Source organism: Chroicocephalus ridibundus, chromosome 6 (genome assembly GCF_963924245.1).
Source record: "Chroicocephalus ridibundus chromosome 6, bChrRid1.1, whole genome shotgun sequence".
In the NCBI taxonomy this organism is placed as follows: domain Eukaryota; kingdom Metazoa; phylum Chordata; class Aves; order Charadriiformes; family Laridae; genus Chroicocephalus; species Chroicocephalus ridibundus.
The window spans coordinates 9,556,558-9,570,387 of NC_086289.1; the positions used below are offsets into that span (position 1 = coordinate 9,556,558).

General features: G+C 39.6%; 1 protein-coding gene across 6 annotated transcripts in view; it reads left to right on the forward strand.

Annotated features, from left to right (window-relative positions):
- ABLIM1 (actin binding LIM protein 1) overlaps positions 1 to 13,830 on the forward strand; it is a 211,983-nt gene that overhangs the window by 173,107 nt on the left and 25,046 nt on the right. For all 6 annotated transcript variants that reach the window (XM_063340168.1, XM_063340169.1, XM_063340170.1 and 3 more), the window contains exons 12-13: positions 3,676 to 3,711; positions 4,985 to 5,114. In XM_063340168.1, coding sequence (XP_063196238.1) covers positions 3,676 to 3,711; positions 4,985 to 5,114 — 166 coding nt within the window. The remainder of the gene's footprint in view (positions 1 to 3,675; positions 3,712 to 4,984; positions 5,115 to 13,830) is intronic.

Consider the following 13,830-nt stretch of genomic DNA (forward strand, 5'->3'; position numbering starts at 1 on the left):
ACAAACACAAGTCTCTTGTTAGTCACAGAGGAGGAACTAATCTCGCCCCGAGAAGGTGAACTATTTGTTAATCGTTAAGGGGAAGCTTCTCACTGACAAAGCAGTGTGTTGGAAGCTGATAAAGCAGGAAGGTGGAAGCTGTCTGCTGTTATGCTTTTTCTGGGGATAAGCAAAAACCTTTGGGGTTTTCTTACCCCATATTTTCAATCCAGTTAATCTTTGGTGACCACAGAAATTTGTTCTGGGAACAGAAGGGCTCTCACCTTCTTTTCAGAAGATCTGGGTTTTCCACCCAATGCTACTGCTGACTTCTGTCACCTTGGGCAAGTTACCTCACCTCTTTGTACCTGTTTCTCCTCCCTTCCCTTGCCCTAATGAGAACACAGGCCCATTGGGGTGGAGTGATCTCTTACTTTGTGTTTGTGTTGTGATAATTGAGTGGCAACAACCTTGGTACATAATACATCAGTCACCATCATCTTTAAAAAGCAAAGGAGGTGACGGGTTTAGTCATGGCAGGGATTTGCAGACTTTGAGTGATTTAACCTGCGTTCTCTTCGCAAAGTGTGTGTATGTGGTGGTGTTAAATAAAAGGGGAGCCTGAGTTTAATCTTCTACACTAGAATTGCCCTTCACCGTGATTTAAAAAAAAAAATCACCAAACTCAGCTAGGAAATATTTCTGGGCATACAAGGGAGATGTGCGAGAGCCACCAAAATTAATCCAGTAGTGGAGACAAACCTTAATTACAGGGAATGGGCTACAAGAAAGTTATAAACTTTAACCATAGAAAGTGAGAAAACACAGCATGAGACTTTCCTCTGTATTGCAATGGAAGGGAAATGCTTTGAAAAGTTTCTAACTCACGATCTCTCTTGTTCAATGAAATCCCAATCTGGTTTTTCTGGAAGTCTGTGATGAAGAATGTTTTCATGTAGCACCATCTAGCGGGACCAGGCATTTTAGTTACAGACCCACCAGCAGCTGGCGGGGGAGCGAAAGGGGGCTCATGAAGAGGTGGTTTAGCTTCTAGTATAAAAGAGACTAAGATATATGAAATTGAGATCTGTAGATGAATTTTCTTCTACTGAGACTGACCCTAAATGTAGTGGTAACATTTCCAGAAACTGTTAATTATTCGGGTTCTTCATGTCCTATAACTTCTGCCCTGCTAGCAGCAACCTCATTAGCGCTGAAATTGTCTTTCCTTAGCTCTGATGTTTGCTGCATAAATATTGAAAGAAGCAGCATTTTACCTGTGTGTCCTTTGTTTCTAGTATTCTGTCTGTTGAAAGCATGGAATGTCTGTAACAGTTTTCAGTAAACAAGGTGTTGTAAAATTAGAAAAGATTTTTTTTCTAATGTGATAAAGGCTTCAAAATGGAGCAGGCACCCCCCCAGTAGTTCAATAAACAGACAGTTAAAATGAGGTTGGTACACAATGCTGGAACTACCGTTACAAAATGACACCTGTAAAAGTTTTCAGAAATTTCCCAGAGCACAAAATGACCTGTACGAGTTCAGGTATTAGAGCAACCCCTTAGATCAAAAAGTGACAGAGCATTGAGCCTGTTGCAGTAAGTAGAAGTTGTACTGCAAATTTGGTCAGAACAAGCTCTCTCCCCGGACTTTTTTTCCTTTTTCCTTTTTCCTTTTTCCTTTTTCCTTTTTCCTTTTTCCTTTTTCCTTTTTCCTTTTTCCTTTTTCCTTTTTCCTTTTTCCTTTTTCCTTTTTCCTTTTTCCTTTTTCCTTTTTCCTTTTTCTTGTCTGAATTCATCACTCTGTATTTAGAGCTTACTATTTTGGAACTGAGCCGTTTCTTCTCAGTCTGCTGCACAGTGTATTTCAAACTGACTAGTGTAGACTTCTGTGATAGACCAGATTTTAAAAGACCTCATAAACCCTGAAGAACCAAGCATTTTGTGGCAGACTCAGAGTTTGAGATACGGCAGTTCATCTGTGCATGATAAAACAGTAAGTTGGCTGCAGAGTGTGGTTCCATTTCCCAAAAAGCAACGAGATGATGTCAGATAGTGATGGAGTAAAAGTACATGAAGGGTCGGTCATGGATTCAGCACGTTACTTTCTGGGATGCCTTCCCAGTCTTAGATTCCTGTGACTACCTTTTACAGTAGTCAGTACCTTAGCATCTAGGCAACCACAGCAGATTATAGAAATTTGTTTATTTACAGTAACACATAAGTAACTAGTACAAAAATATGGGAGTGCACATGACAACATGTGCTTTTTTCATTCATATTGAAAGTTTTAGATTAGCTCTCAGGTTTTGTGGAGAATGATGCTACAACGCCCTGTGTATGGTATGTTTCGTGTGGAGCAAAGTTTCTATGGCTCCTGCTATTAGATCCGTAGCAAAATGGTGTTTTGCTGTATCAAACTTGTGCAGTTATAAGGATTAGGAAAACAAGAATGTAAAAGACATTCAAGGCTTTGATGGGAAGTAATGAAAGCAGTCTTTAAAAAGCTTTACGGAAACTTGCTGAAAAGGAGATGTTCTGTACCCAAATAAGAAATGTCACTCCTTTGTTTGGATACTTTGCAGTCACAGTCTCACCAGCTCCATGGGAGTTAATGGTCTCTCAATGCAACATCTATAGCTGGATATTTATTACCAGAAATTCGGCATACATTTTACGCTACTGCTGTTGTATATTACTGTAACAGACCAGAATCAGCAGTTTTACTTCTCAGACATTATCTTAATAGCTGCATCATTCTATAATAATTGTGGTCTTATTTAAAAGAATAATCTCTTGCCCATTTTAATATGGCAATTAAATAATACTGAAGTTTAGTGCATAAAGAAAATAATTAAATCCTGATCTTCCAGCTTCAAATTGTCTTGTGATTAAAGGTCACGTAACTGGTAATTATACATAGCCTTTATTCTTGTTCATACCATCAACGTATGCATGATCTTATGCTTCATTTCTAAAGGTATTTCTTGCCTCGGTTTCCCTATCTCTGCAATGGAAACTTTTCATCATGTTGTGCATATTTCTGCCCACTGGCCTTTGCGCAGTTCTTTCAGTATACACGCTTGTAATTCCTGTCTGTTCTCCTTACGTACCCATTGAAGAACACAGACTTAAAGGAGATCATATCAAAGAAACGTTGATGACAACTGCGTACTCCTTTGCATGGGTATGAAATGTAAGGCCTTGGGGAGAAGCACATCTTTGCCGGAGTATGTGTGTTGGAGGGAAAACATGCTTCATCCTGGAGTTTCTTCTGTATTTCTGATGCCATGCAAAGCTCTGAGTTAAGATTATTTACTTTTGATTTCCACTTTAAAGATTTCTTCGTAACAGGCATGGTTATTAAATTAAGAACCCTTTCTGATTTTGATCTTCACAGCTATGTTTTAATTACCACAATGATTAGATGGCTGAGAGATGATGTTGCATGATATTTGACTGAATTAATCACGCTTATAAAAATTCTCCCAGAAACTTTAATTGCTTCAATGATTTATGGACCTGTTCCTGAGCAATGTGGAAAAAGCAAGTTGCAGTGCTGCGATGGCCTCAGTAATTTCTACATTGCTGTTTTATGTTGCCTTTATCTGTGTATCTGCAGCAATGTTTAGATTGCCATTTTCTGGACCAGCACATGCAATGTTCTTTTGGTAACCTTATTTTTATGTCTTTGCAGTCTCCGAGGACATTATCACCTACCCCTTCCGCAGAAGTAAGTTTGGGGCAACCTTTGGGGGCAGTATCTTACTGTGATTAGAATTATTCCCTTCAGCAAATGCAGGTGTTGATTTTGTTATCAGTCTGATCCATCTCTGTTTGCCACATAGACAAGTTTTCTGAATATTGAAACATAACAAAAAATAACTCTAAAAAGAAAACATTAAGTTCTTATTGAGAGATTGCACAAAAAGATGAAGCTACCACTCCTACCCATTTGTTGTCTGTAAAGCACAGTTATTTCTCCAGCAGAGGTCACTTCTTGTATATTCGTCCTTCTTGCGGCACAGGCAGACTCGTATCTCAGGAGCTGGATGATTTACATGAGCTAAAGTGCTGCTCTAAGCATCTAAATGTTAAGCCACGTTTGCTGCTAAAACATGTTCCATTTTGTTTGAAGAAAACATAACTAGGGTTTGGTTTGGTTTTGCTTTTCCGTAGCAGTTAATTTGAACATCAAAATAACATGCCACATTTGGGAAGTCACTTGTCAGACTACAATAGATGCCACTGCAGAAGCATTATAATTTTGGGGTTGGGGGTTGTTGCTTGTTTGCAACGTAGAAGTTGTCATGGTTGCTACATGTTAAAAAAGTGACTATAAAGTTTCTTGTAAATCTTTGTGCATTAATATCAGTCCTGTCCCTTTTGTCCTGGTTTGATTTGGGGGGTCTTGTGGGGGTGTTTATTTGTTTTGATTTTTTTGATTGTTTGTTTGTTTAATTGGCTTTTTTTCCCCCGAGAAACCAGGTAAATTGAATTATATACAAGAAAGGGTCATGTTTTCAGATACAAAGGGGTAATAAATACCTTTTGATGTATCAGGCAAGACACGTGGTAAATTAAGCCACCCAGAGCTCCGTGCTGTAGCTGTTGAACTCCTGCTGGTCTCCAAGTTAGGTAGCTGAAGGCTAGCTCATGTGTCTTGTGGCATACACTGCATACTCTGAGTGTACAGACATACTCTGAATGAGCTTCCCTTATGGAGTCACAGGAATGTGGGCAAATCTAGGATTGTATAGAATCTAATAGAAACTACAGGTGGAGTTGGAGCTTTCCAAGATTGAACTCCAACCCAGACTATCAAAATGGATTGGAGTCTTTGGAACAGATCATTAGAGAACAGTAATAGTGAAGTAGGTTGAAAGCTTAAGGGATATTGCTATTTCAGTAGCTTCTGCAGATGTCTTCAGATCCATGGAAGTTAAGTGCTGCTAAAAATGTGTAATGTACATTTACATTTATTAGTGAATGCTTCTGTTCTACAGGGTTATCAAGACGTTCGGGATCGCATGATTCACAGGTCTACTAGTCAGGGTTCCATTAATTCTCCAGTGTACAGTCGTCATAGCTACACACCCACCATGTCACGTTCCCCTCAGCATTTCCACAGACCTGGTAAGGGCAACTGCCTTAGAAGTTTATGTAAAACTATTGTTTCTTTATTATGTCACTTACTGGTGATGTGAAGCACTTGTTTCTCTTAGCAGTGAAAATTTAGGATTGAAAAATTGTTGCGTATTTCAATATCTTCTTTTGCACCTGTTCTTTTGTTCTTGATTGATGCAGTCTTTTGCACTAGGGTGATGAGTGTTTCTTACATCATAAATATGGGTCATCTGGGGTTTTTTCTGATTAATTACATTTTAAATCTCTGTATGTTTCTGAAAGCGAGCAAAATTTTGCAGCAGTGAATCACAAACTTCATTCTGGAATTTGGGAAAAGTATCGCATATTGGAAAGAAAAATTATGGCTTGACTTTAGAGAAGTCAGTAATGTAGGATTGCTCCCTCCTAAAAACCAATTCATTTAAAGATTGGTGAAGCCATGGAATCTCACATTCAGAGGCAAAACCCCCAAATATTCCAAATTGCTAGTCATTTTTTAAAACAGACTCATGGTTTGCAAAGTAGATTTCTTAATTAAGGCCATAGGCAATTGCCTGGGATCATTTAAAAAACACAGACTTCATTTCCTAGTTTAGCAGTGATGTACGAGTTCTGTGTACAATATAGAAAATGTACAGGTCATTCAGGGTCCCAGTGCACGCAAAATTACCAGTTATGTATATAAAACCAAGATATGAAAATGAACTGTTCATCCACACCCAAACTGCATAAAAATTTATCTCTAAATGCTATTCATTGAATACTTTTCAAGACTGATTTTATTGTTTATGGTAATGAATTACATCTTTGTGATCTGTTTTTAAATTAAGTGATACAATTGTGCAGTTCCATCTTCCTTGGTGATTACAGCTGAACAGTTCGGATGCCAAAAGCCCATATACAATAGGAGCTGCATTTTTAAAATTAAAGATTTATAATAGAGCCACCACTGTGGAACTTGAATGCTGTAGCCGTTTCCTAGTGGGGGTGGGCTGAAAGCAGCTAATTGTGTCTGTCAGTGAATGCCTTATTTAAAGGACCCAAGGGAGGTGGGACAGAAGCAAATTGTGTCTGATACTTAGTGCTGACAGCATGACTGTGTTTTAAGATGACGTTACAACTGAAACCGAAAGAGACTTAAAAGTGTGAAAAAGCTGCAAACTTTTGTTTCTTGATTCTGGCAATTCTGGGGGGATTTTTCCATTTGTATCAGTTGTATCGGGGATATGAACAAATCCAGGCCCTGTTCCAGACTTTACTGTGATACTTTATTGTCTGTGTTCAGTCAAGGACCTTCCCCAGAAGCAGTCTCTGTTTATGTAACTCTTGTGATGGGCGGATGGGCTCAAGCCAGAGTTTGGATCTAAATGTAAAATCTTCAAAAGTTTGCAGCCTGGGGGATTTTCTGAGATGATATTTGTTCAAACTTATCTCTGTTCAGATGATCTCATCTTTGGCTCACCTGTTTGTTTCTCATATGACACAGAAGTAATTCTGTAGAATTTATCATTTTGATCGTTGCTGCCCTGCTTTGGGGTAATTGTTAATGCTGCTGTATCATTTTCCTACGTAATTATTCATGTTGAATAATAGCACATGTATATTTACCATTTTTCTCATAATGACATTTCTTATCACCATGTTATTTGCAAGAATAATTTCTCTGTGAATAAACACAGTGGCCCCAGATAACTTCTCTTTTGCTCCCAGCTAGCCCTTGAGAAGGAAGTGAACCTCTGTGTTGACGTTGTCAGCATAAGGTTCTTCAAAAATTTGAGTGCTACAAGTTTTGGAAAAGTTTGCAGCCTTTTCCTCCTGCAGTGCCCTAGCTGATCTTGGCAGCATTTTTGGAATGTCTTAAAACAATAGAAAACAGCTTGCATGCCTGTTGACTGACATTTTTTCGTCAGACACTTTTCAAAACAGCTGCTTTCTTAACTAATTGAGCGTCAATGTGTGTGGTGTTTGCATGCTGGTAGCAGGCTACTTTTTGGTAACAAGGCATAGATCAGAAGCTCGTTAAGCCAATAAATGTTATGCCAAATTAGCAATGCAGTTCAATCTGAGCCTCTCTTTCTTCTAATACTTCCTGTAATTTTGTCTAACATTTATGAACCCTTCTGTAGGTCTTTAACCTTTTTTTTTCTCCTTCCTTCTTTTCAGAATCCTAATTGTTCAATGCCTTTTTTTCCCCCTTCCTTTGAAGCCTCCTTCCCTGCCTTTCTCTTATTGTTTTTCTTTGTTTTCATTTTGTTCTGCCCCCCGATTCCCTGCTGCCGCAGAGCTGCTCTCTACTGGTGTGCAGCGGTTGTCATACCTGCGCACTAGCAGTCTCAGCTCCACTCACCATGACTCCCGCCCCAACTCCCCTTTCCGACACCACTTCATCCCCCATGTCAAAGGTAAGGAGCCAGGCCTCCCCAGGGAGTACCCTCCAGGCTGGAGATATATTAGCATTCTGTCAAAGCTAATAAGGTGTATCTCCCTAAGGTTGTCATTGGCTGTATAGCTGAGCATGCCTCGAAATGTGCCGTTACACTTAAAACGACGTTAGAGTAGACATAATCTCCTTTTTTTCGGAGGAAATATGTCATTTCTAAGGGCCCTAGTTGAAGAGTCATCAAGCAATTACCTATTAGAAATATACAGGAAAGCATTATCATTTACTGTTCAGAACCTATATTTGCCTAATTTAGCTTCTTTCTAAAGCAGTGCATAACAATCACTACAGCAGTTAGCATATCAAATTTAATTATTATTTCCACGTTCTTAAAACATGCATTTAAAAATTGACTACAAATCTTGCCTGGATGAGAGCAAGGTGATTGAAAATATGGAGAAGTAAAGAAAAAGATTATATAAAGATCAGTGGCAACGAGGAAGTTAATCATTGCTAATGACATTGGCAATAATTAGTGCCCAACGAAGTAAAACTAAAATCTCTAGGCCTCTCCTCAACTAGTGAGAATCAGCAGACTCTGCTGAAGGCAGTAGAGTTGCAGGGATTTACACTACCTGAGGATCTGGTCATTTCTCTTTTTTTCAAGCTGTTATTTTCCATGGTTTGATTTGGGGGGAGGGTTGTTCTTTCATTGTGTCCCTTCAAGGAGCTTGTTCAGCTCAATAAGCTTTTAGTTTTGTTTCTTGCTTTCTGTGAATGTGGTTTTACTTTTATTTCTATTGGAGCACTCTCTGGCTGAGCCATCTCTTCCACTGGGGGAGAAGGTCATAGCTTATATCACCTACGAAAGCTCAAAAAGAGGAGCTGAGTAGGTTGAACATCGATTCTATTCTGGCACCACTGTAGGTAATCATAAACCGGAGATAATAAAAAACAGTTGCAAGGAAGTTGTTGCCATGATCTTTCAAGAAATGCTAATAGATCTCAATGTTACAGCTCTTCAAGCATTCAGGTCACCATTACTAATTTTACTCTTGCCTTTTCGTAGATAATTTTTGTTAATATGCACTTTCAACTTTCCTACTATGTCACTATAAAAAAAAAATCACTTAAAAGATTGGGACCCTTAAAAATAGATACACTGCTCATTTCAGCATGCAGTTAATTCATAATCCTTGCAATTTCAACATTTCTTTGCTGTAAATCCAAATTAGTGCTCACACTCTTTCAAGTGGCATTTTCATTCTTTTTCTGTTGAGAAAATAGCTTCTTCAACAGACAAATCAGAAGAACTATTGGAAATCCATGCCTGTTGTTTTCAGTTTTCAAAGAATTACCTGACATGTAGATTAGGTGTGGGTCTCGGTTATTGGTACGAAAGGCCAAGTGGGATTACAAGCACTGTAGACAAAGGGGTAGGTATGGTTCTTTTCAGATATGTCACATAAGACATTGTAAGATTCCACGATTTTCTGAAAATTTTACATTAAGGTCTTAGGCCTGGACAGCATTTATGTGTCATAACTCAGCAAAGCTCCTAAAAGCTCAAGTCCATGTCACTGTGACAGCATACACCATCTGAGGACGCGGTACATTTGAGAAGGGGCAGGTAGCGGGTACCCCCATCTTGTAATTTGCATGGCTGAATTGAAAGAGTAGTCTTTTAATAGTTGGTTGAGAAAAAGAAGCACCTTCTTATTGTGACCTTTTTAGTGCCTAGGATAATGTAGTGGGAATACCCCCATGATTTTAATTTATTTTTGTTTTTCCTCCCTGTGGGGGAAGGCAACTACTCAAAAAAAACCCCAAACATACACTTTCGCGGTTCAGTTCAACACTGCAAGCTGAGTTCCCTCAGAGCATTGACCTAAACTCAGATTTATAAAACTTACACAGCTAAATTAATTTGGGGTATTTTTGGTAACGATCTGGAAGAAATGTGAAATAGCGTTGCTGAGTTCTCTGGTGGCATGGAGACTGGGAGAACAGCAGTCAATAAAGAACACGAGCAACAGTTTTCTCAGTGAACAGGGTAGCCAAACGCAAGCCGTGCTTCAAAGTGATGTTGTCTGTCTGTACATGGTGGGGAGAGCAGTGACCCTGAAGAGGATTTGACTGTTCCCGTAGATGGGTGGATAGGACAGCAGAAAGAGATGCTGCAGCTGAAGGGCTAAGTAGAGATTTTAGGTACTTGAATAAGATCTACAGGGAACTGAATTGGAAATTCCCCAGTTGCAGCAGGATGAGTCACATAAGAAACACTGCAGAAGCTTCAGAGAAGCGCCATCAAGTAATTCCGGATTTCATAGTGAAAAAGTTATGGCTGTTAATGTATTAATACTATCAAATGGAAGGATTTGGTAGGGAATTGTTCAGTGTCTGTCTATCTGTGTGGTGGGAGAAGGTTCTCCCGCATAGCAGGCAAAGATACAATAAGATCCTATGTTACACTTAAATTAGATAAAAATCATCATTTCTCTGACTTGTTCAAGGTGAGAATAAGTAGCTATTGAAACAGCTTTGGAAAAGTTTTTGTCTTTCTATTACTACAAAATATTGAGAGGTACAAAAGGTCAAAAGGCCTGAAGACCTTTGTAATGATTCCAGCGTGTTAAGTGACAAACGAAGCACTTACAAAACGTTAGACGAACAAATGTTCATAATGTTCCCTAAGTCAGAGCAAATTCTGGCTTCTCCTGTAACGGGAATATGATGGAAGATAGTGCTTAATCAGATATACTCTGAAAATACACATAGTTTATATATGCATTTATGTACTAACAGTGCACATGCACTTAAAGACAGGATGACAGGGACTAGTCATATTTTTGTTAAATAAACCTCTCTACCATTACAACGTGTAGATGTAAGTATTTTCACAGGAAGAGATAATATAGCTTGTCCAGTATTTCATTCGGGGGCGTTCTGGAGGCTTTTTTAAAAAATTTGAGTAGTATTGAATGAAGTCCAGTTGCACTATATGGTGTGTCCCCTTCACTACTTGATGTTCATAAATGCATATTTTGTTACCAACTGATGAGGTTGATCTGTGTTTCCCACATGGTTCTTCATTTGCCCTCCTTGCACACCACGTGTGTCCAAGTGTCCCCTTTTTACATCTGTGTGGCAGAAAAGAGAGATTAGTCTGGCACTGGCTGCTCCTAATGCAACTCCCTGATATTCTTATCCGTAGGGGTTTGTCTTAGGCATTCTAGGTGTCTGTTTTCAAAGTTTAAAGAACTGCATTATTTTACCCTGGAGAGTCGGCTAGGGAATTAGACCCTTGTGAATATATCTGAGATGAGAACTATAGCATTGCGGGGGTTAATTAGATGTGGTAGGTACATTTGCAGTGATTCGAAGAAGAGGTATCTTGTGGTCTCATTTGTACTTAGTTCAGCCTTTCTCAAAGCCAATTGTACTTTTAGTAGGGAGGTGAACTTGGTGTAAATTTTTAAGAAAGATTTCATAAAGCTCTAGTTTTGGATATTTTTCTTTTCCTTTAGGAGTCAGAGGATATATCATGCCGAAACTGCTTTGGTAAAGGGGCATAGTTTCCAAACAGCATAATGATAAGGAAAGTGGCACATGACATATTATGCCTGTGTTATTTTGTATCATCAAGCCAGAAAAGGACATTTAGACCAGTTTCAGTGTGTTTTCATGCAACATAATGCTTAAACAAGCATAACGCTCAAGCTTTGTAGACAAGGCCAAATGTAAAGAACTTTGAGGAGTGAAGTGGCTAAATGTGCCTCAGAAAGTCTTAAGAGTTGGTTGGTGTAACATATATGTTGAACGAGCTGGAAGAGGGTGTAATAGGCATGGACTTAGACTTCATTTAACCTCATTTGGACTCTCCATTGAATTTGTTCTTATCTCAGTAAAGTACTGTCTTTGCTATGAAAGAATCAAAACAAGTCTGTGAATGAAAGAAACCCTGACCCTACTGAAATCAGAGACAAAACTCTCATTGAGAGCCAGGATTTCATCTCACATGCCTAGAATTTTTCAGAGGCATTCAAGAATATTGCAAAGCCCCCGTAAGATTTCCACATAAAAAGAGCTCCAAAGCAATGTGTATTCCTCTGCTCGCAGACTTTCCCATAAGGAATCTACCCACCTTCATAGTGAATCTGGGCCTTGCTTTTCACAGGTTCCTGCTTTCCTTCCTGGAGGCAGGTCTCTGAAACCAAATGCTCTCTGTGTGTGATAACTATTTCCAGGGTTTTGTGGTTGCAGCTAAAAGCTCTGCTCTGGAAAACAGGCACGCTTTGGCTGTTTCATGACTTTCAGTTTTGTGCGGGAAATAAGAGCCACGCATTCGGACAAGATGATGGATGATAGTTTGACAAAACCTGAATAGGACTTACAGTTTCAGGTGCTGTTCAGCTCTTTTTCCTATGTCTATTCAGAAGCAGAGCAACTAAACTGCAAGTTGACAGAAGGCTCAGTGTTGGTTGCGTATGGGATTTTTTGGCCTGATTGTGTGAACTTGTGAATCCCACAGTGAGCCCAGTGGTGAACACTTCAGAAGGCAGCAGGAACCTGCATTACGAGGTGCTGTGTATAGGCAAACAACTATATTCCTGGCTGCTAGGGCAACCTCCTTAGCCAGTCGAGCTATAGAAAATGGCAACTACCTGATGGAGCAAACAGAATGAAGGAAAAAAAGCCTCTGAATTTCACTTCTGAGGCTGCTGCGCTCAAGTGATTGATTTTTTATATTAAAGTTACTCCGTTATCTCTTAACATCCCCCACCCACCTACACAAATGCACCTTCAACTTCCTGCCAGGGTGTGGGAATTAGTTTTTCCTACAGTGTCAGTGAACTGGAATACACTTGTTGCTTTGTGGAGTTAACGCTAGTTATGGCATATCTGAGACAGTAAGAGAGACCTTTCCTGTGTGGGCACAGCAAGGAACCCAAATTCAGAGCATGCCCAGCCCCTCCTTTTATGTAAAGCTGCAAGCAGGCCAGCCATGGGGCCCTGGGAGGCAGGTGCAGGCAAGCTGGCAGCTCTGCTTTCCTGTGTGCCCATGCACGTCCCACAGATGCTGGCACTGCTTTCATAAATTGTGGGTGATTTTACAGCAGCATCTGAAGCACTTAAGCCTCATTATTAGAGTGGGCTCCTCCGGGATGAGCTAATGAGAATCTAAGTAGATGTACCATTCCCTCCTGCAGTGGTTGGAAGTAATGAGGCTGCTATCCTAGACAGTGTAAAGGGGAGTCATTTGTCAGTACTAGTAGGAGTCATTAGGAAGAGAGAGATTGCGCAGGAACCCCAGGAAATACAAGCCAACAGAGACATCTGTAAAGCAACACGCGCAGGATGATACCACACTAATTGTCTGCCTTGTACTGTATGCATTATACAGCATTACCTGTTCTCTACAAACATTATCTGTGTACCAGATACAAGGTTAGCCGGTGTACATTGTGTGGGTGTGAGCATGCTTATTTGTGTCTAGTTGAGATAAAGAGGTGGGTACAAGAAGAGTTTCTTCCCTGTATTTGTAGCATTGGTGACAGAGGCATTGTAAATTGAACATGCTCGCATTTTGACTACCAGTTCCCAACAGGTGAAATGTACTTATGACTCCTCTGTTACGGCAGTCCACAGGTCAATAAATCCCATTTGCTTCTTCTCTTTCATTGAATAAACTCATTGCCAGTGGAAGCGGAAAGGCAGAATGACATGTTTCTATAAAGGTTATAAATTTTAGAATTGATTATATCTTGAGGCCATCTCAATACTGTATTTTTTCCGCATAAAACAGTGATTTTGCTGAAAAGTAATTCATCATCTCTCAATAGAAACAAAAGACATGATTGAAATCATCTTAACCAAGTTAGGTGTTTCACCATCACAGTATTTCAAAGGCCAGACAAGTAGAACACAATATTGGAATTGCCAAGTAAAGGACCATAAAGTGAGATATGACAATATTATTTTAAATAATTGTTCATACTGCTTTTCCGAGTTAGTAAACCTAGCACTCGGTATTACCGGGCCAGAAGCTCAGCATCGCTGCACATGAAATAGAAAACCACCATCAACTCTTGTGGTTGAAAGAATGTCGTGTTTGGGGGATATCATGTACATTAAGTCATTGAGGGATGAAATATCCAAGTGGTAAATATAGAATTTTGTACATGCATTCTTCTGGGCAAATTTTGTACAGCCAAGACCCCTGAACTGTGCATGTAATTTTTAAAACAAGTACGTGCAGATGGATTAACTTGAGTACTGGCAGAGGCCTCTGTGGCACATCTCTCTCAGAAAGGTTTGTAATGAGTATTTCTTTTCTCCCTTCTG